Below are 23003 nucleotides of genomic sequence, written 5' to 3' on the forward strand. Positions count from 1 at the left end.
TTATCCAAATATAAATTAAAATAAGATAAGAGCCAAAGAACCGTACGGATGCCTTCGGGTTATTTTTGCGCATTTACTGGCGCATTTACTCACGATAGGACGTAATAGTTTGGGAATATTTAGAAATATTCGATCCTTTTCTTCGCTTATTTGTTTTGTTATTACGTCTATAATGTAAATATAAAATTATATTATCAACTTCAAATTACGATTTTCTAGCGACGAATTCTTTGTTAATACTTGCTCATCAAGACAATTAATTGAAACATCAATAATGCCTTTTCGAAATCGTTTTCTCTAGTAAAAACCGGGTCTTTGCATTGCACAAAAATTGGTACAAGAAGAATGAAAGATTTCCCACATTTTATATTTTTTAAATAATTTATCGGCATAAAAAAGTAAAATTACACTGATTTTAAAAACATGGAAATTTTTAAACAAAATTTTTTTAATGTTCCTTTGGGGTTTCACACAGAAGTTTATTACAAATGTATAAACAATGCTCATGAACAAAAATTAAATAATATTCTTGGGGATAACCATTTTTTTGGCCTAATTCGACTATACTAATTGTAGAAGAGGATAGAGGCACGCTGTAGATCATTTTTCAAAAATAAGCGGGTGGCGCTAATTAAAAACAATAAAAAAAGTATCGCATTGAATTTTTGTTTGTTTTTATCTTCCAAGTTCAAATGCAAAAATATCAACGCGCATTAACTGTTTAGAAGACATATTTTAATTTCCATTTCCTCGCTTTTGTTCGATTTGTTCTATTTAGTGCCAATTGGATTTGGATGTCACATCTCACATGCCAGATATTTGAATGCGGTTAAAAGTGGAACAGATGGAGGTCCTGTGGTTGAATCGGATAAGTGATCGTTCCATGAGTGGGTCGAGTGTCGAGTGGTCCGCAGTTCGAATCCCCCGAACGTCCTAGAGGATTTATTGTGAGGTACTAAGCATAATGGCATTTAATTGTCATTCTTTGTATGTATATAGGTGAAGATCCGAGTAATAAGGCATCTCTCAGCCAGATTTAACTCCAGAGAACCTTTCAGACTCCTGATATTTCTGTTGTTACTCTTCTTCAATACCCAGCTTGATCAATAGTAAAGCTCATTTAAGATATCTGATGAACACAATGACTAGGTTTTCTTAACAATCCGTCAGATCGTGTTATAAACCAAACCTTACTTAGTTATTATTGTACCCATTATGTAATATATATATGGGTATAACTAGATAACGCCCCAAAAAAATAATATCAGCCCACATCAATGTCTGTACTACGTTGGGAAAGAATAAATCTACCTAGTGGTGATGAATGGATTCGTCTACCTGAACTAACTCAAACAGATTGATTAAATGCGGGGCTTTAGTAGTTACCACGTAACCTATTACGATCAAGTATCACAAGATAATTCCTTTATTTTTTTATTTTGGGGTAGCGCTTTTTTTTGCTTTTAAAATTATCTTATGATTATTACCTCTTAATTGTCGCTTTATTTAAAAAGAAAGTCCATTTCGAATTTCTCTCGCGAAACTTCTGTACTTAAAATTACCAAATAAATTTGACGATTGGAAAACCACACTGTATTTGGCACTACACATGGAGCAATGCGTACAACAACTGCCAAATGTGCTCTATGTACACGCAAATAATACGTTGCAAATAAAACAATAAAAAATCCTCAAGGTGAGCAAGGGAAGACAAAAAGAAAGCTGTACACAAATCATTGGAGAACTGAATGCACATTTCAAAAGGCACTGGTGAACTAACAAAAACTAACAATATTGAGTTATTAAAGAGGTAAATTACTTAGCTCAAAAATTGCAAAACCACGAAAACACAGTATTGTTTAGTTTCAATAACATTCAAAACTATCTGTTCTAATTGCGTCACATGTTATTGCTAAATAGTCACTTGTTCCCACACTCTTATTCACTTAGCAAAAACTTCACAGCCAAACAAACATTCAGTATTTTTTTATATATACTCTTCATTTGCTTTGGGACACACGACCATACGAGAAGAGACATTGTTTCTTCCATTGCAGTCTGGTAATTCTGCAATATCTTTAAACACGCCCACCAAGCTCTCAAAATTTGGCCCCCAGTTGAGAAGATAGTCCCATCCTAGTGACGATCCATTCGGAGGTTTGTATGCACTGATGTTGGAAAGGTCGTCATCGGATGCGACCAGAGTGCTTAACGAGCCTCGGAAAGAATCGAATCCGTCGTAATGTTTGCCCGATTCGTTGTCGTGTTCGTTTTCGTTATCGACTTCGGCCAGCTTGGAGAAAATCATGTTCCCTGGCCCGAAATCCCTGGAAACTTTCTCGTAGTTGTTCTCATATTCGAATTCAGAGCAAGTAAACGAATCGTTGCCACTTTCGTCCGTGGAACTCTCGGCCGTTTCCAACAACTCCGTGTTGGTTTCCATCAATTCGGACAGTTTTTCTTTACTTCTCGGCCGGTCATCACTCGAACTCGAAACAGCATCCAGTGTACTGACCAAGCTGGAATTACGAGGTCTGGAGTTTAGACGCTCGATTTCTTCGGCCGTCAAGCCCAGCGCTACGCCCATTTCGCTTCCAGTTTTCTTCTTCTTTTTAGTGGCTTGGGACGAGTTTCGTATCGAGCTTGTGCTCTGGCTCAACTGACTGACAGGACTATTCAGGCTCCTTTCGCTAGTGCTCATTACATCCTTGACGCCTCCTACTTGCGACGTGGCTAAAAGGGCCGTCTGAAGTGGTTTGCCGCTTAGATCTTGCAGAGTCAGAATGCGCGGAGTTTGTTGCGAGAGCTCAGAGCTGGGGCTAAGTCGAGCTAGCGGTGTGCTTTGCATCTTCAACACTCCCGGAGACTCACGAGGAGGGGCCACTGGCGGTCCACCAGGCAACCCAGGAGCTGGACTGGATCGCAAAATGTTTCTGGGCGATTCGCGGTGAGTAGGGCTGACGAAGCTGTGTGGCGAATGACGATGACTGTGCTTGTGGTAACTCGGAACGTGAGGATTGGTCTTGTACTTGCGAACGTTACCGTCACGATAGCCCTTGTAGTGGTAAACGATGTCGATGTCGGAAGGAGCGATGGAACTAGCGTTCTCCAAGTCGTAATGCTCGGGACCTTCGCAGTCACCTAAACCAAGGCCAGTCATGGAACTGTTGTCTCCTAAATGCGAATCCTCAACCCGTAAGGGCACACCGGGAGATTTGTTAACCACTTCACGTTCAATTATATCCGGCCGCTGTGGTCTGTCTCGATCCCGATGGTCCGCCACTTCGCGCTCGCGAAATTTCTTCGACGCCATATCTTGAGTCAACCGGGGACGGACACATCCGTCCTCACTCACGTCAGACGTTTCGACGTACCCTGACTCGGCCAAGGTTCGGGATGGATCGTTGATCGATCCGCCTCCCATCATGGCGCCTCCGTTATGCTTGTTGATCTGCAATCCGGCTTTTTTGTCACGCTGCTGGCGGCGAACCCGCACGACTACGAAGCTGATCAAAATGGCTACGAGCAGAATCACGAAGAAAACGATGACGAGGGTAATGCCGATGCTTAAAGGATCGGGAGCAGTTGAGGCACCGGCGATACTGTTGCTGCATCCAGTCAAAACGCGACCGTGGTGAACAACTCTGTCAAATATTCCACCAGAACCGTTCAGGGGCTGGATCTCATCGTTGACAGTGAAATTAGCCAGGCATCCTTCGAATTCTGAAATTTAAACAAAAATAGGCAAATGTGAAAACAAGAACGAAAAGTTGTAGTCTAAAGAAGAAATTTCACTTACCAAAGACATTCGTGTTGATGTTGTAGACGTCTTTATTCGCGGCGCCAATGATGACAGATGTTAGATAAGGATCCATGAAGTCGTGGACGATGGACATGTCAAGCTCATCTCCAACTTCAACGCCATCCAAAATTAAGCGCAAGGTGCGGAATTTCGACGTCAATGTGACATTGTGCCACGTTCCATCGGCCAGCATTGTATCTTCTACCGTCATGTTGACCAGCGATCCAGATCCGTATCGCGAAGCATATTGTAAAAATCCATCTTGAAGCTAAAAGGAAGAAAAATAGACATTTAATTTTCCGCTAGGAAATCATTTTGATTGTCAATTACCTTTAATGCTGTAAAGTCGTTATTCGTTGCGGCAAAGAATAGGTAGCCATTTTTCGCTACGGTCCTAAAACTGACCGAGACGGAATTGTGAAGAGAGATGGATTCTCCAATTTCCCGCGGGATCCGGCTTTGGCTAAATCGTCCGCTTATAGAGCGGAATTCTTCCGCTATTTCTCTTTTCCATTTCTGGCCGCTAGAGTAGAGGGCGCGAATAATTTGACGTCTTCGATGTCGTTCGGAGATGTAGAACTCGGCGTAACTGCCCTGAGTAAAAGACATGGGTTCCAGGGCCGCAAAACAATTAGGAGCCTGAAGACCTCCTTGGCAAACGCAGGTAGCGTTGCTCCAGCCGTCAACACATGTACCGCCCACTCCGCAAGATGGGCCATGCCCATTACAAAGTTCTCGGCGACGTTGACAAGTGCTGGTTACTCCTCTCGACTTTAATGGATTTGAAAGGTTCAAGGAGCGACCGTTGACCGATACACTTTGGAAGCAACCGATGAAATCGTCACTGTGCACCTGGCCGGGCCGATCTTGGATTGATTCGATTGTGGCTACACCTCCTAAATACATTGGCTGGTTGCTAAAGTTCAGAGTTCTATAAAAATAGAAAAAAACAAAGAAAGAATTTAAAAATTGTGTGCCAGAATTAAATGGAATTTTCAAATTAATTTTTACCCTGTGGGTCCGGTGTAATCGGCGGAACAAGTCCTATCGCCTGATCGGCAATCTCGACAGCTTTCGCCCGTGTGGGAACATTCTCCAACGCTGAGAGATCCAATGCGGCCATTCCGGGTTGCGGTGACTCGATACCATTTGCCATCCGACACTATCTTCGGAACACTTATGGAAGCGATGGCTGTCTGGGAACCGCCGAACATAAAACGGGCCTTCTTCTGGTGAATTTCCAGCGCTACAAAGTCTGAACGGCCGCCAGTCTGCTGCCCAAAGTTGTAGGCCAAAAGTGCGTCATCCATGTTCGTGGAGAAAACAATCGAAATGTCATTGGTGCTAGCTTCCAGAGGCGGGAACATCATGTAAGACAGTTCTGAGAATCCGAAAGATGATCTCTCGCAATGAGTGCCAAAGTAATTGTCGGAGCACAGGCAACGGTAGCCTGGCTTCCGATTTTCGCAAATTCCTCCGTTCAAGCAAGGATTTGGTCGACACGAATCGGATGTCAGCTCACACTGGTTCCCTCGATATCCAGGCCGGCACAGGCAAAAGTAAGCTCCTTCTTGTGTTTCTTGACATGATCCGCCATTGCGGCATGGTGATGGCGTATGTTCGCATGCCCGGCTGCGTTCTTGGTCGCATTGTTTGCCCTGGAAACCCATCGGACAGCTGCACTGGAAATCGGATCCTTGGCGGGTGCAAGCGCCTCCGTTACGGCACGGAGAAGGTGTGCAAGGATCTTGGCGCAATTCACATCGAGATCCGCTGAAACCGTTTTTGCAGCTGCAAATGAACTGATTTTCCAGTCGCGGAGAAGTGAAAATGAAAACTGGAGAATCAACCGTCTCCAGTTCTTCCGACATCCGCAGAGTGGAAGAGCAAACACCTCCGTTCTCGCAGGGCATGTTCTGGCACGGAGTGAAATTAGAGACGAACCTAGTCGACGGAGTCAGAGCTTTTTGTATGAGATCCTTGGCTGTGTCCAGGAAAGTCGCCACGCTTTCTTGATCCCAGTAATCTCCTTGCGGCTTTTGGACGGCCAAAGTGAGATCAACGTGATCGCCTTCCGGATGGATGCTGTAGATGTGAACAGTGCCGAAAGAGACGCTGGCCTGCAGGGCATCCAGGAGCGGTTTCCAGTGGTTGACCAGCAATCGCTCAGTGGATGTGTTCAATAGGCGGAGTGTGACACTATTTTGCAACGTCTTGTTGTCGAAAGACGTAAAGGATATCGATATCGAGGAGGTGACATCCGGATGGACGCCATCGTTGCCCGATATTTTCAAATTGTAATCAGATGGTTTGTGAATTCGTGAAGCGTGCAGGTTACAGCCTCTGGGTATACTGAAGAGATTGGCGGCACTGACAGATTGACCGCTGACAATGCGGCACTGGTACTGGCCCGCAATGTCCAAATCATTGGGTCTCACGTCGGCTATTCGGCCACCAACGAACGTCTCTGTGTAGATGTTGACTACCAGCCGGACTGTGCGAGCCGTGCTGGGATTGTCGTTCCTATCCAGCACATTGATGCTCACAGGTAACTGCGACTTGAGTCGAGGGGTTCCAGCATCAGCGATTTCCACCAGGATCGTCATTTGCGGCGCTTCTTCTCGATCGAGGATGTTGGTCGTTCGTAGGACGCCTGTGTCTTTGTCAACGACAAAGTAGTCCTTGTGATCGCCTCCCACGATCGTGTAGGTAAAAGGTTCGGCGTTTGGAGCTTGATCGGCGTCGATGGCACTTAAAATCATGACGCTTGTTCCTGGAGGCTCGTTCTCAAAGACGGAACCAACTGGATGCACTGGCTCAAAGACTGGGCCGTTGTCGTTGATATCTTGAATGACAATATGCACTTCAGTGGTGCCTGTTTGGGGTGGAACGCCTCTGTCGATGGCTCCCACTGTGACGTTGTAGACGGCCTGACGCTCACGGTCCAGCAGGGAAACCGTTTCAATAATTCCGCTGCGAGGATCGATCCTGAAAGCTTTGCTTCCTTCGCCACCCAGGATTGAGTAGGTGAATTCGTTATTGGGTGGCCGGACGTCCTTGTCGACAGCTTCGACGGTGACAACTTTGGTGCCGATGGGAGCCGATTCGACCAGTTGGAGCACATGATAAATCGGCTGGACAAAGACGGGCGCATCATTGCCGTCCTGAATTGAAATGATGACTTGGGCCTCGTCGGTGTCATTGCCCCGAATGCCGCCCCTGTTCTTGGCCATAACCGACAGGACAATGCGAGCGTGATCCACCGGACTCACCATGTAGTCGACGGATGAAATATCTTGGCCGTTGAGGTCGGACTGGCTGCCGCGCTGGGCGCTAGTCATCGGCAATTGCTCTTTCAAGATGCTGACAAAATGAAGATTCGATTCACGGTCCAGTGGGCGGGCCACGGTGATGACTCCCGTTTCCGGCGTGATGTGGAATCCTCGATCGTTACTGGATCCCACGAAGAGGTAGAACACTTCTCCGTCTTCTCCGTTGTCTCTGTCCGTCGCCTGGATGATACCAACGCTGGCTCCTACCGGCACCGATTCAGAGACGGTGAACTGGAAGACGGGCTGGACGAACTTGGGGAAGAACTCGTTGCGGCCGGTGATGTGAACGCGAACGACCGTTGAACCAAACATGGAAGAGTCTGGATTGGACGCCAACACGTCCAGTTCGTAATAATTTTTCTCTTCGAAATCGAATGAGCTCTTTGTGGTCAAGACGCCCGTCTCCGAGTCGATGGTGAAGAAATCTTTGCCATTGCCGCCGATTATGGAATATTGGATGATTCCATTTTTGGCTGAATCGGCATCGAACGCTTCCAGATCCATGACCAGCGTGTCCGGTGGCAAATTTTCACGGACAAAGCCGTCGTAATGGGATTGATTGAATCGCGGTGGATTGTCGTTGACATCCGTCAACAACACAGTCAAAGTAGCCGTGGCAAGTTTAGGCTCGAAACCCATATCAGTGGCGGTGATGTTGAGCGTGAATTTGGGCAGCGTGTCAAAATCCAAAGTATTGGCGACGCTGATGTCTCCCGTGTTGGGATCGATCAGGAATTTGTTCTCGTCGTTACCACTGACGATGGCGTAGTGGACGACACCGTTGGGACCGCTGTCGTTGTCCGATGCCGTCACGCTGACGATGATGGAACCCAACGGCTCGTTCTCCTGCACGATGATTTGATAACTCAGCGCCGTGAAAATGGGAGTGTGGCGGTTTTCGCCCGTCACCACCAGACGCACCAGCGTTTCGTCGTGAGTCGATGGAGCTCCCGTGCTGTAGGCCCGAACGACCAGCACAAATTCCATATCCCTGCGGCCAAAAAGTGGGCCCGTCACCGTCACCCATCCCGTTTCTTTTTCGACATTGAAGAAATCCGATCCATTGCCACCGACTTTGGTGAATTCCACCGAATCGGCTTGAACGGTGCCGCCGCCGCCAATCGTATCCGGCTGGCCACGTTCGGCCATCAGTTGCAAGATGTTCTGCCCCAAGACGGCGCTATCGGGAACGGGCGAGAAGAAGACGGACTTGTCGAAACGAGGCGCGTAACTGTTGGCGTTGATGACATTGACGCTGACCAGACATTCGGATGAAAGCGGAGGCTTGCCGTTGTCTGTCGCCACTATCCACAATGTGTACATATTCTCGGGCGACGATCCTTTGTTCGTGTGCTTGTAGCGCACCGTTTGCTTGGACAGGATCTCTCCGCTGGTCAAATCAATCGAGAAGAACTCGGATGGATGTTTGATCGAGTAGGTTATCATGGCGTTGGGGCCTTGCTTGTCCCGATCTGCAGCTGTCACTTGTCCCACGAACGCCACATTGCGCTGCAACTCGGCGAAATTGAAGCTGTAGAAGCTGTGCTCGAATTCGGGAGCGTTGTCATTTTGATCCTGGACGGTAATGGTGAGTGGAGTTTCGGCACGCCAAGAGCCGTCAACCGCCGATACTTTGAGCAAATATTCTTCTTTCGATTCGCGATCGATGACGCCGGCCACCGTCACATTGCCGCTGACTGGATCGATTCGGAACTTTCCGGTTGGATTTTCAGTGAAGCTGTAAGTGGCGTTGGCGTTGACTCCGATATCTCGGTCGGAACTTGTCACTTGAATGACAAAAGTGCCGATGGCCGCATTTTCTGTAACGTTCACGCTGAAAAGACGCGTGAAACGAGGTGGGTTGTCGTTTTTGTCGGCAACTGTGACCGAGACAGTGGCCGTTCCCGACCGCTGTGGGGCCCCTTGGTCGACCGCTTCCACAATCAGCACATAATGGCCAACATCTTCTCGGTCGAGTTTGACATTTGTGTAAATTTTCCCTGATTCGGCGTCCACACTAAAGGCATTATCGAGGTCGCCGCTATTTCGTAGCTGGTAGCGAACAAGGCCATTGCGTCCGGAATCCAAGTCGGTCGCGTGCACCGTCAGGACCACTTTATCGGTGGAATTTTGGCCTCGGGTACGATCGATTTGGTTCGCCGAAAAGTTCTCGTGTCCTGGACAAAAAAAAAATCAGACGATTAATTGGATTATTAGATTGGCAAATATTTTTAACCTTCTATGCAATTTCATGCAAATATTATAAAGAAGCAATTAAATTTTCATATTTTAAAAGATTGTTATAGCAAAATGGCAATCGAAACTCACCAATTGTCGAATGGCGAGAACTAGAGTGAGAAAATCCTGAACTAGCTTTTCCGTCCTAATAAAAGAAAATCAATAGTTAATACACTACACATTAAGGCACATAAATTGAATTATGTGAAGTAACTGAAATGGCAATAATGAGGTGAAACAAATATTTCTGTAAGTAATTGATTGCGTCTAGGTCTTATATAGTTTACCTGTAAGGCAACAGAGTCAACTCCCGCACGTTGAGAAGACATCAATGGAGATGGAGGGAATTGCTCTTCTAGGATACTTGCATAATAGATGGCGTGATCGAATATCGGCGAATTATCGTTGAAATCTGTCACATTGATGAGAAGACGTGTGACACTGGCCAACGAAATGTCGTCCGAGTCGCGAGCTTCAATCCACAGTTCGTATTGGTTTGAGATTTCATAGTCCAATCCTGTGCCAATCGACACTTCGCCAGTTTTGCTATTAATCTGGAAGACATCCCCCGTGTTGCCGCCTGCTATTCCGTACTGGATTTCTCCTGCAGCTCCAGTTTTCGGTGAAGTAGCAATGACAGTAGTGAAAACTCGATTTTCTATCTGCTCGCTAAACGTGAAAGACTTGGCATCGCTGCGGATGACGGGGAACTGATCAGCGGGACGCAACTGGATTTCAACGGTGCTGATGGACGACAGGGAATTCACTCCGCTGTCGGAAGCGCGGATCTCCAACTTGAAGGTAGCCGATTTGGAAGCGGATGAAGCCAAAAGGTTTGACGCTTTGATGACGCCAGTGTCTTGATTGACACTGAACTTGCTAGCATCGTCACCAAACAAATGATAAACGATTTTTCCGTTGAGACCCACGTCGGCATCGACTGCGTTGGCACCCAGTACAAACTGCCCAGGTTGAATGTTATCGGGGATGTAGATAATGTCGACCATCTCTCTGAAAATCGGTGGATGGTCGTTGACGTCATTTACAAAGAGAATGACGTTGACTTCAGTAGTGCGGGTATTAGTCAAGCTGGAGTCGGAGGCTACGACCACCAGTTCATATTTGGAACGCTCCTCGCGGTCTAATTTAGTTTGCGTGAAGATTTCTCCAGTGCTGGAATCGATTCGAAACTTGTCCTTGTCGTTTTTCAGTTGATACCTAAAAGTAGACGTCAAACATAAGTTATCTTTCATTTTTGTACTTGTGAGTTGTGATAACGTATTAAATAAAATTATAATTGGACATTTGTATTATTACCTGATGAGCGCGTTTTCTCCAGAATCGTTGTCAAATGCAGACACTTTGGTCACGGACAATCCAATGGGTCCGTTTTCTACGACATCACTTCTGTATTGGCTTTGAGAAAATTCTGGGCTGTGGTCGTTGATATCCTCGACGAAAATGAGTACGGTTCCCGTTCCAGTCAATACTGGAACACCTACAACAGAAATCAAATTTTAAATCGTCGATTTCAATCAGAAAAAATCAGAATTTAACCACAAAGGAAAACAAAATATTATGCATCTAAAAATTATGCATCCGATTTCTGGTAGAAAAAAGTGGTTTGTTTTTGCCAGGAATGTATTCAATACTTGGCTTGAAATTCTAATCATATTCATCCTCGAGGCCGGCTGCATGCTATTGGGAAATAGTTAGTCAGTCTACGGCAGTTGTATCTCGCCAGAAAAAGCCAGACGAATGACATTAAGAGATTTTTCACGGGAAATAAGTAGAGAGGAGAGGGGAGGGGGTGTATAAGAAAAGGGCACGAAAAAATGGGATTTTCGATTCCGGTTCCTCATCCATCAACTAGCGGCCTTGGAGCTGTCTCACCTCGCCTTTACGGGCAATCAGCTCCAAAGCAATTTACTGCATATTGACGAATACACTATCCTGAACACTCAAATACGTAAATAAGTAATAAATATCTTTGGCGCTAGTAAAACAAAAACAAAATAATAAAAACTGTTGTAGACTGAACAATCAGCTCGACAAAATCGTGATCAATGTCGTTTTATTTATTTAATTGTTTTTCGTGAGGATGCGTGGGACTATCTTTGTTTTTGATTTCTTTTTTAACGAATTCTTTGGTATCTCTTTTGATTTAGATTGAGTATTCTCCCTTTGTTCATTCCTATTTATGAATATGAAGGGGCTCCGTTGATTACAATAGGTTTTCTACCACCCGCTTCTCCAAGAAATGACTTTAGTGCTTTTCGAGATTATAGACATAACCCGCTAAGAGCTTATAACGCAATACATTAAACTTAGATTATTTTAGGAAAACGTACCAGAATCCATGGCGACGACAATAATCTCGTAGCGGGACTGAGTTTCACGGTCAAGAGAACGCAGAACTGAAATTTCTCCAGTGGTGCCATTGACGCGGAAAAGTCCCTTGTCGCCGTCTTTGATCAAATAGCGAACCCGGTTGTACGGTGGCGAATCGGCATCGTGAGCTTGGACGGTTATAATGGGAACTGGCAACCGATTGTTCTCCTCCATAACGTAAGCGATGTACGGCGAATCCAGGAAGATGGGCGCGTTGTCGTTGATGTCCATAATGGTAATGGTGGCCGTCGCAGTGTCGTATCGGACATCATTACCCGAATCCTCGACTTGAATCGTCAAGACGTACTGCGATCTCCGCTCGAAATTCAAATTCTTGGCCACTCGAATGATACCGGAATCTTCTCCGATATGGAAATCGAAATTGATGTCGCCGCCAACGATCGTGTACCGAACGCGGCCGTTGAGACCTTCGTCCATATCGGTTGCCGAAACCTGCAGCACGCTCAGTCCGATGGTGGCGTTCTCCGACACACTGGCACTATACACTTTGGGGTCGAACAGGGGGCTGTTGTCATTTTCGTCCAAAACACGCACCAGAACGTCAAGCGACTGCGATCGTGAGGGCAAACCCCGGTCGTAAGCCATCACGTGAAGTGTGTAATTAGCACGACTCTCACGATCTAGCAAAGCCGAGACTCGCAGCAATCCATCAACAGGACCCAGCGTGAAACAGCCGTCGTCGATCGGTGCCAGCGAGTATTCGATGTAACTATTACGCCCTTCGTCTCTGTCGATGGCCTTGATAGCCATCACTACCGTGTTGATTGGAATATTTTCCATCACTGCAGTCTCGTTGGAGGAAACGAACTCTGGGGCCATGTCGTTGACGTCCTTCAGAATGATGGTGACCTGTTTGGGAAGACGATAGATTATCATTTACTCCCTAAATTTTATTGATAGATAATAAGCAAGGACTCACTTGTACAGTTGAAGAAAGACGTTTTTCGGGTGGTTTCGCTTGATCGGTGGCCATTATCACGAGATTGTACAACGATTGCGTTTCACGGTCAAGAGATTGCGATGTCATAATCGTTCCATTTTGGGTGATGCGGAATTGTTCGTTCTCGTTTCCACCAATGATGCTGTACACCAACTTTCCATTATCGCCTGTTTAACATCAAAGAATTTTTAGAAAAATGATCGCAAAATGATCGCAAAAATTCAAACCTACCAGAATCTTGATCGGTAGCGCTCACAGTAATGACGCTAGATCCGATGGTAATGTTTTCATAGAGTTCATCGCTGTAGCTCATAGGATCGAAGAGAGGTGCATTGTCATTCAAATCGAGAACATTGAAATAGACAGTCACGGTCGAAGACAAACTAGGACGCCCTGTGTCTTGTGCTTGAACTACAAAGATGTAGTGTTGCACCTGTAAGAAAATATAATTTCCAGGCTTAATATTCATTTCAGACTAACGCAGAATTGAACAGAAATATAAACGAAGGAATAATGACATCATGTGCAGTTAAATTTTTAGGGGTATTTTACCTGCTCGTAGTCCAGCCTTGAAGTCAAAGTAAAAACACCAGATTGAGGATTGAGAGAGAATACGTCGTTGCCCCAGTCGGACAAAACAGTGTAGGACACTTGAGCATTGATCCCTTCGTCCATGTCATTAGCTACAACAGCGCCGACAAATGCTCCGCGTCCAGTGTCTTCTGGAATGTCGAATGAATAAGCTGCCTCGCTAAAAGTCGGAGAATTGTCGTTTGTGTCGATCACCTGGAAGTAAAAATACACATTAATTGTGATAATCCAAAATATTACATATTTTCAAAATTTGTTTTTACTTTGATGATGAGGACGGTTTCGGTGAATTGTTCACCATCGTCAGCTTTGATAGTCAGCTTGTATTGACTTTGAAATTCTCTGTCAAGATTATCCCGCAGAGTTAGGATTCCTTTGGCGGAATCCAGCGTGAATTTGCCATCATCGCCAGAGACCAGGGTGTAAACAACAGTTCCCGTTTTGTCGAGATCGGTAGCTGTTACGGTGGTTATGGGTTGTCCAATAATTAAATCTTCTGAAACGGAAATGACGGCATTGTCATCCCGGAACACAGGTGGACTGTCGTTTTTGTCGACAATTTTGACTCGTGCCTGGAAGGTGCAATGAAACAAGATTTTCTAAATTTCATGATAACAAGATTGAAATACATGCGAGCGAAAACGATACGAAGAAATAAGAATGTTTTTTTTTAATATTTTGATTTCAATAGTATTTGCCAGATAACTACTATAAGATTATGTAAATTTTTCATTTGTTCGAGTTGCCAATTGCGATTAGATATTTCCCAAACTAAAAGAAAATAAAATCTCCTTTTTTACCAACTCTGGTTTTACCGCATTTTGTCGACCAGAAAAATGTTTTTCCTAATTTCACAACATGACAACCACGCATCCCGAAAAAAAAATAACTAGAAAAAGAAAAGAAAAACTTCTTTTTCCATCTCCCCTATTCAAACCAACATGGCATCGGTTACCTGTTGATAAAAAAGAAATAAAGTCTATTCTTCCAAAATTTCGTAGCCTTCGACGAAAGCATCTGGTGACAGCTCGACACCCAGCTGAGAGCCATTACCTCTGAAATTATGCGTTTTAATTAAACAGCGCGCCATTACTTGATATGTTTGATTCGCATAATTATCATGTGGTATTTTGTTTAAAATCATTTTTGCATGGAAGCGTCTTGAAGAAAATAAAAAGAAGTGACGTCGTGCGCACAAGTAATATTTAAAAAGAAAATGCCCATAGTGAATCGGAAAAGAGCACATGTAGAAGAATGTAGGAGCTTTAGGCGTGGGAACATGTTTGAGAGAAAAACGCCCAAGGCAGTAGGCACGCATCTTGATCTGACTCTTGACTGGAGCGAACTAAATCACAGAGACAACCAAGGGACTAGAAGAAAAATAAAAAAAAAACTACCTTTAAAGTTCTCTCTCTCGTCAAGGGGGGAATAAGATAGAAGAGAGAAAATGAAATCTTCCTTAGGCCACCACACCGTTTCGAGAGAAAAAAATAAAATAAAAAGAAGAATCGACCGATTCTGGACGCTGTTGCTAACAACAGCTCACGAATATATAAGTTTCATCCATTATTGCGCCTCGGCCTCTGCTGTGTAGCCATAGGGCAATAACCGACCAAGTGAAGAAACGGAGCAAAAAAATTGATCACACAGAATCAAGTGTCTCAATAATAAAGGAGAACAAAGAAAATGGCGGAGAAAATATAAATATAAATACATATATAAAATCCATAAGGTCGAAACATGAAAGGCCTAAACAAGAAAAAAAAATATTATATATATTTTTCTACCTAGCTGATCATATTCGACCCTCTTCATATTTTTCTTTTTCCCCCCTCCTCACCTTTCTACCTGTTTTATATTCATTCCCCGTTCTTCCACAGTTATTCTTTTGTTGTTTCTCCGGAGGAGGATGCCTGAAACGACTATCTCACCTGACCTTGGCTTGGCGTTCTCTGTTTCTATGGGGAGAGGAATGACCTTGGTAAAATCAAAAAAAAAAAAAGTGTACATGCATTTCTAAATTGAACCTATTTGCATGCGCACTAGACACAATGCTTGTAGCCGACACGTTGCTTTTCTTTTTACCAGCTAGCTACATACATACACAAAAACAACACGATCAATAATTAGACGAATCAACTTGATTAAGTAGGCCCAGCCTACCAATAATAATCCAAAAGGGAAAAACCTAACCTTCATTTCCATCTTTATATATCAAATTGGCAAGGCTAAAACGGTTCACTGAACCCGATCGATATCTCCGATCGATGAATCTGTTGAAAGCCATTCATTTCCAGCCAACTTTTGATTCTAGTCTATACACGCCCTGCCACGATCATTTTTCTTTGTTTCTTTTTCAAACAAATACCGATCGACCGGAAATAGCTACAACACCTGTAATAAGATTTGATTCAATTCCAAGTTACTACCTTGCAAAGGCTCGTCTGCGGCGAAGGAGTTGCCCTGGTGACGGCGATGATGTCGAGTTCGTATTCCTCGGCGTTGGCTTCACGATCCAGGATGCCCGAAGTGGAGACGACGCCACTTTCGGGATCGATTTCAAAGACCAACGGCACGCCGCGATTGTTGGCCGTCACGTTGTAGATGAAATACTCGACCTGGGCCAACGGATTGCCCGTGTAGCGGGCACTCACCGTCAGCACATTGGTACCGGCCGGCTCGTTCTCCGACACGGAACCCGTGTACAGTTTCTTGGAGAACAGAGGGCCCGTCGTCTCCTCCGTCACACTGATGACGGTGATGTGCAGTCCGGTGGATTTGCGTTGCGAGTGAACGGCTTCGTCCGTCGCTCTCACGCTCAGCTGGTACGTGATTTCAGGGGTGGCCACGTCCTTTCGCAGTGTCAATCGGCCGCTCGATCGCTCCAGGGAGAAGAGCTCCGCATCACCAGACACCATTTCGTAAGTGACTAATCCGTTGGTATTGGCATCGGCATCGGCGGCGTGAATGTGCAGAATTTCGTACCCTTTCTCGGCGCCTTTGGGCAACAGGCCGGCGCTAACCGACGTGAAAGTCGGCGCGTTGTCGTTGATGTCTTCGACGATGACCGTCACCAGTTTCTCGGCCGAGATCCGATTGCTGGCCGGCTCGGCTTGGTCGGTGGCCACCACCGTCAATCGGAACGTGTCGGCAAACTCCCGGTCGATCGGACGGACCACATACACGACGCCAGTATCCGGACGGATGGCGAAATGGGGGCCGGATCCGCCACGCGTTGAAGAGCCCACCAATACGGACGGTTCCTGTTGAATCAACGAATATCTTATCCGGCTGTTGAGTCCGGAATCCGGATCCTCGGCTGTGACGGTAACGATCGGCGTGTTCAACGGAATTCCTTCCTGGATTTGCCGGACAATTGCCGTGCTAAAAAAAGGAAGAATAAAACCAGAAATAATTAGTTAGATAAGAATGAAATTTACGGGAACAATGTCATAGTCTAATCAATTTCTTACCTGGGGAAGACAGGTGCGTTATCGTTGGCATCTTCTACCGTGATGACGAAACTGATGCTGGACACGAGTGAAGGGTTGCCTTGGTCGCTGGCCGTGATGTTGAGATGATAAGAGCGCTGCATTTCAAAATCCAGGTGTTTCTCCAGGTAGAGCGTGCCCAATTGGGGGTCGATGCGGAAAGTGTCGTGCATGTTGCCCGCCCCGATGCTGAACGCGATTTCGCTGTTGATGCCCAGATCGGCATCGGTCGCCTGAAACGTCACCAACTCGGAGCCGACGGGCAGAGTTTCCAGCGCCGAAATTTTGGCCTCGCTGTGCATAAATTCCGGAGCGTTGTCGTTCTCGTCCAACACGTCGATGATGACCGTCGTGGAGGTGCTCAAGTTGGGCAGGCCGGCGTCGCGCGCTCCGATCGTCAGGGTGTAGCGATCGGTCGTCTCCCGATCGAGCGCTCGATTCAAAACGATCTGACCACTGGCCTCGTCGATCCGGAATTTGTGATCGCCGTTGCCTTCCGTGATGTAATAAAAGATCCCGCCGTTGAGCTGGTCGTCGGCGTCCGTCGCCACCACCCGGAACACTTGGGTGTCGACGGCCGCTCCTTCCGAGACTTGAGTCTTGTAGGGGACCCGTGAGAAGGCGGGAGCGTTGTCGTTGACATCGAGAATGAAGACGTGAATTCGGGCTCTGTCCCGCAATCGGATCACGCCATTGTCAGAGACGACAGCCTCCAGGACGATGTAATCCTGGCCGGTGGTTTGGAGCAGCCGCTCACGATCGAAATAGCGCAGCGTTTTGATGAAGCCGCTCTTTGGATCGATGCTGAAATCACTTTGCGATGTGGCGATGGAAAACGTCAGTTCGGCGTTGCGACCCACGTCGCGATCCGTGGCCGTCAGACGGCCGACGTAAGAATCCGGAGCCTCGTTCTCCGGAATGTAAAAGGAGAAAGTTTCGTTGTTGAATTTCGGCGGGTTGTCGTTCTCGTCGATGATGTGGATCGTGACCGAGACGGACGAACTCCTTGGCGGCATCCCTCCGTCCTCGGCCACCACCGTCAGGGCGTAATAATCTTTGGCTTCGCGATCCAGCGGACTCTTGACGTACAACATTCCGTCAGGAAAGATCCCGAATTTGACAGCTTCGTTCCCCTCGCTGATGAAATAGGAAACGCGTCCATTCGCTCCTTTATCCCGATCCATTGCCGATAACGCGAAAAATCGCTCATTCACTGCAATTAGAAATTTACAAATTAAATATTTCAACCAATTAATGCACAATAGAAAACAGTAGTAGTACCTGATATGGTTTCCAAGAGGGATGTTTCGTAGGAAGAATATTCGAAAACGGGAGTGTGATCGTTGACATCTTCTAAATTCAGAGTGACCAGTTGACGGGAGGATAACGGAGGTGATCCATCATCAGTGGCTGTAACTTCCAACGTCAACGAACTCTCAAAGTAGGATTGCTCGTGCTGCAGCGGCCGGTTGAGATAGATCATGCCCAGCGTCGGCGAGATGGTGAAGAGCTCGTGCGGATTCAAAGTCAGGCTGTAAGTGATGCGACTGTTGTTGCCCGTGTCCAGGTCTTCCGCTTTGGCCAAGTAGATTTCGTGATTGGCCGGCCAGTTTTCAACCACCCGGGCGACTGCCCTGGTTTTATCGAAGCGCGGCGGATTGTCGTTGACGTCCTGGACGGTCACGTTGACCGAAACGGTCCCGTAAGAGAATCCGGAACGAGCGACGATCAGCAGTTGGTAGTGCGACTGTTTCTCGCGATCGATCCGCTTGGCCGTCGTCAGCACGCCGGTGACTTCGTCAATCTGGAACACTTTCAACTGATCGCCACCGATGATGGAATACTTGGGACTGGATTGCACTTGTTTGTTGTTGACACTCACTCGGCCGACTTCACGACCGATGGCCGGCTCCTTCTTACCGGGATCCTCGACAACCACAAAGTGATAGCTGCTGCTGCCGAAATCCAGGTAGTTGGCCGGACTGTTTTCCACCAAAATTTCCACCACTGCGTCTTCCACGGCTTTGCGATCGCCTCTGTCCTTGGCGGCCACTTTGAGTTTGTACTGAGCTTTGCGGGCGCTGTTGAGCGGACTCCTCAAGCGGATGATTCCGGTTTGCTCCTCGACGTCGAAAACGCCTTCGCCTCCGCTTTTGATACTGTAAGTCACTTGAGCATTTTCATCTTCGTCCTCGTCCATGGCAGTGACCGTGGCAACCACCTGTCGTTATCCAATCAAGAGTTAATATTTTCGATCGTATTTATTTCATGATTTACAACCACCTCATTATATTTTATGTCCACGTAAAATGACTCAAACCTGAGGCTCTTTGTATATTTTTACTCAAAGAAAGAAAATCAACGGTCGACTTACCTCGCCCACTTGGAGAGTCTCAGAGACGGCGACCAAATACTGTTGCGGATAGAATTCCGGGCTGTTGTCGTTGGCGTCCAGCACGCGCAGAACAATCGTGGCGGTGGACGAAAGCGGCGGATTGCCTTGATCGCGAGCCACGACTTTGATTTCGTACTCGGGAATGACTTCGCGGTCCAGTTTGGTCCGGGTCGTCACCCGGCCCGTGCTGGCGTCGATGGCGAAGATGCCCGGATAGCGCTGATCCATCTCGCTGTCGAACATGTAAGAGACGGAGCCGTTGGTTCCCTGATCGTGATCGACGGCCGTCAGGAGGGCCACCAACGTGTTGGGCGGCGTGTTCTCCGACAAGTTGACCTGCTTGAGACTCTGCTGGACAAATTGCGGATGCTCGTCGTTCTCGTCCAGGATGGTGATTTTAATGTGGGTGTAGGCCCAGCGGGGATTGGGTCCGCCATCTCTGGCCGAAATGCGCAATTCGACCGTGTCCTGCTGCTCGCGATCCAGCTGGTGATGAGTGGTGATGAGTCCGCTGACCATGTCGATGTCGAACCACTGCTGATCGTTGCCCGAGACGATGGCGTAAAAGATGTTGGAATTGATGCCCGTGTCTTCGTCGGTGGCCGTGATCCCGGCAACGTAGGATCCGACCGACACCAATTCACTCAGCACGGCCGAGTATTCGCTCTTCTCGAAGATGGGCTCGTGATCGTTGACGTCGTTGACGTGAATGATGAGGAAGGCCAGGGCTTTGCGGGTCGGGCTCCCGTTGTCGGTGGCCACAATCGTCAGGTTGTACTTGCTGATCTTCTCCCGATCCAGGACGCCATTGACACGGACAATGTGGAAACTGGGCGTCTCCTCCAGCCGGAAGTGGACCAGCTCGTTGCCGGCTTTGATTTCGACGGTCGTCTCGCCGTTGGCGCCTTCGTCAAAGTCGATGACGGACACGGCCGCCACCACCGATCCGTTTTGAGCGTTTTCGTCGACGGTGGCGAAGTCGGCCGTGGCCGGGAAGTAGCGGAATCGGATGATGGGGTCGTGATCGTTGGCGTCGAGGAGGTTGACGGTGACATAAGTGCGGCCGTCCTGTCGCGGGTTGCCGTGATCGCGAGCGAAAACGGTGAACACGCAACTCTTGTTGCACGACGACACCAACTGCGGGCAACTGCGCTGGCAATTGAGCTGCTCCGTCGTGGTAATGACGCCCGTTTCCGCATCGACCGCAAATTGCGTCTCGCTCTCCGAGATGTAATAGGTGACGCGAGCGTTTTCGCCCGCATCGTTGTCGGTGGCCGTCACCTACATCACGCAAACAAATCGTTGATCAAATCGGCTCTCCCATCACCTCACACCGCAACTACTTCAAACCAATTTCTAATTTCCACGTCACACGTACACACAATTCAAACAAAAAGAAATAAAGAAATAAAAAAGAAACTTTTACCTGCATGACGTGAGTGCCGGGCGGAACACTTTCGTTGAGCGAAACGACATAGTCGCTGTGATCGAAAATGGGCGGATTATCGTTGACATCGACAATGGTGATGTTGACGATGAGATAGCCCAAGAGGGCCGGCCGCCCGCCGTCCTGCGCTGAGATATTGAGCCAATAGTGGTTTTGGGTTTCGCGATCCAGCTTGCCCGTCGTCTCCAAATGCAAATAAGGCGTTTCTCCACTGGGATTGGTGGTGACGGCCAACTTGAACTTGAGATCGTCGTTGCCGCCCACGATCTCGTAGTTGGTCGTGACGTCGTTCTCGCCAGCGTCGCCGTCAGTCGCCGTGTCCAGGATGACGCGCGTGCCCGTGTTGGCGCTCTCAGAGAAGGAAACTTCGATCGTCGGCTCAGGGAAGGCCGGCGCGTTGTCGTTGATGTCCACCACCAGGATGCGCACCTCGATCGGGTACGTCGGCTGACTCGACAAAATGACCAAATCGAAGCGATCCGACGATAGGGCCTCCCGGTCCAGCACGACGGCCGTCACGATTTCACCCGTCGTCCCGTTCAGCCGGAATTCGCGCGGATTCTCGTTGAACCGATACGTGAACCCGGGTTTGGTCGGGATGAGGCCCACCACCGTGCCAGCCGGTCTCTCCTCCGCCACTTCCAGCTGGATCCTCATGTCCACGGCCCTCGATTGCATCAACTGGTCGGGCATGATGTTGGTGGTCTGATTGCTGCCCAGCCGATCCATCGATTTCCGACCGGGACCCGGTCCGGGGCCTTGACCGTGAACCAGCAGGGCTTGTAGAAATAAAACGATCGTGCAATACCACAGGGCCATGGTTGGATTTCTGCGATGTCTCGTCGGATTGCTTCTAGTCGTTTTCTGGCTTTTCATTTCACTTGAATTAGCCGATCGCCTCCACCATTGCTGCTGCTGTTGCATTTTGAGCAATCGTAAAAGGCTGGTTGAATTGTTTTGCATCTTTAATTCGCAACCTTGAAAGTTGAAGACACTTGGGAATTTCACAAAGTTGAATTGCTCATTCGTCGAAAACTCGAAATGACCATGTTGCTGAAAATTATCCTTCTTTTTTTCTTTTATTTTTGAAATTAAAACTTGGAATTGATTTGATTTGATACGAGTTTCTGCCAGCAGAGAATTACGGACGCTTGGGCGCGGGGTTAAAATCTCATGCGGTGCTCATAGGACGAGGACGGCCATGGCATCAGCGCTTCAGCTGAGACTGCTGCATTCCTGGAAAAGGGATGGACTCTGGAAAGGTCTAGGAAGAAGAAGAAGAAGCGGCTGCCAAGCTACAGTTGGTGGTGGTGTCTAGCCTGGATACCCAGCAAATGAAATAAGATACCCCGAGGCATGGCTGCAGATCAAAAGAGACCGAAAAAAAAGTAACAGCAGCAGCAGCAGCGGCACGTATTTCGCCCCAAACTGGCGACCAAACAACACAAACAGAAGCGAAATAACTTTTTTATAAAAAAAGGAATAACAGAAACACACACACACTCGTTTGTCGATATTTTCAAACTCGAAACCAAAATCACCACCAGTGTTCAAATTCTTCTTCTTTTAAAAATTAAGAAATCCAAATGCACACGGTTGGAATGTGAGAGACGCACTGTGGGAAACGTTGGATTTATCCGTGGAAAGTAGCCATGATTTGGGGGATGTAGCACGACAAGAATTCACTCACGACGCTGTAGTAGTCGTCAATATTTGAGACAAATCGAACGCAACACAATTTGAAGTGCAAAAAATCCTGGGGCGGAGAGGTGGTAGACGTACGGACAATCGCCAATGCGTCCCATCAAGAACTGAAGTAACTTATCTTGTTCTTCCTCTATCACACAAGGCCCTCTGGCTAAGACGGCAGAAGCTATCCGAGTAAAGAGCCCGAGAATGGCGCGAGGAAACAGGTAAATGAACCAACCTCAAATCCTCCTCTCTCTCAGCAGCAGCAGCAGCCAGCAGCAGCTGAGGGGCATGGTCAGGTAGACGAGAGTCAAAAAGGACAGAGGTATGAGGAAGGAGGGGGGGGAGAAGGTGAAGAAGGTGAATAACGAAGTGGGGGAAAAGGGAAAAAATAAAAATCTTTTCTTCTTTCTTTCTTCTTCTTCTTCTTTCTTCTTCTTCTTCTTCTCTTTCTTAGCCTTCAGGTTGTGGCCTGCGCTGGAGAGATAACCAAGCCAAATGCTTCAAGGCTATATAGACTCCAGAGAGCCAGCAGAAGGCAAGCCTTTTGTTCAACCCAGGTAGTAGTGTATAGGCAACAAGCTGCATCCCCCAAACCATCTATCTTTTTACCTTCATTCCTCAACAGTGGGGTGGTGGTGGTAGAGTTAGAGGGGAGGAGGTAGG

At 47.3% G+C, this 23003-nt stretch overlaps 1 protein-coding gene across 1 annotated transcript; it reads right to left on the reverse strand.

Annotated features, from left to right (window-relative positions):
* Positions 1-1570: 1570 nt before the first annotated feature.
* On the reverse strand, positions 1571-22561 carry LOC124188594 (cadherin-related tumor suppressor-like). Its single transcript, XM_046581327.1, has 17 exons — positions 20628-22561; positions 19181-20482; positions 18088-19027; positions 16789-18019; positions 15745-16699; positions 13579-13887; positions 13277-13510; positions 12956-13157; positions 12704-12891; positions 11724-12633; positions 10690-10870; positions 9660-10590; positions 9463-9517; positions 4814-9311; positions 4133-4733; positions 3800-4070; positions 1571-3723 (listed from the first exon to the last, which is right to left on the reverse strand). Exons 1-17 carry the CDS (start codon positions 21609-21611, stop codon positions 1988-1990), a joined length of 15528 nt encoding a protein of 5175 aa, XP_046437283.1. The 5' UTR covers positions 21612-22561; the 3' UTR covers positions 1571-1987.
* Positions 22562-23003: the final 442 nt, after the last annotated feature.

Source organism: Daphnia pulex, chromosome 2 (genome assembly GCF_021134715.1).
Source record: "Daphnia pulex isolate KAP4 chromosome 2, ASM2113471v1".
In the NCBI taxonomy this organism is placed as follows: Eukaryota; Metazoa; Arthropoda; class Branchiopoda; order Diplostraca; family Daphniidae; genus Daphnia; species Daphnia pulex.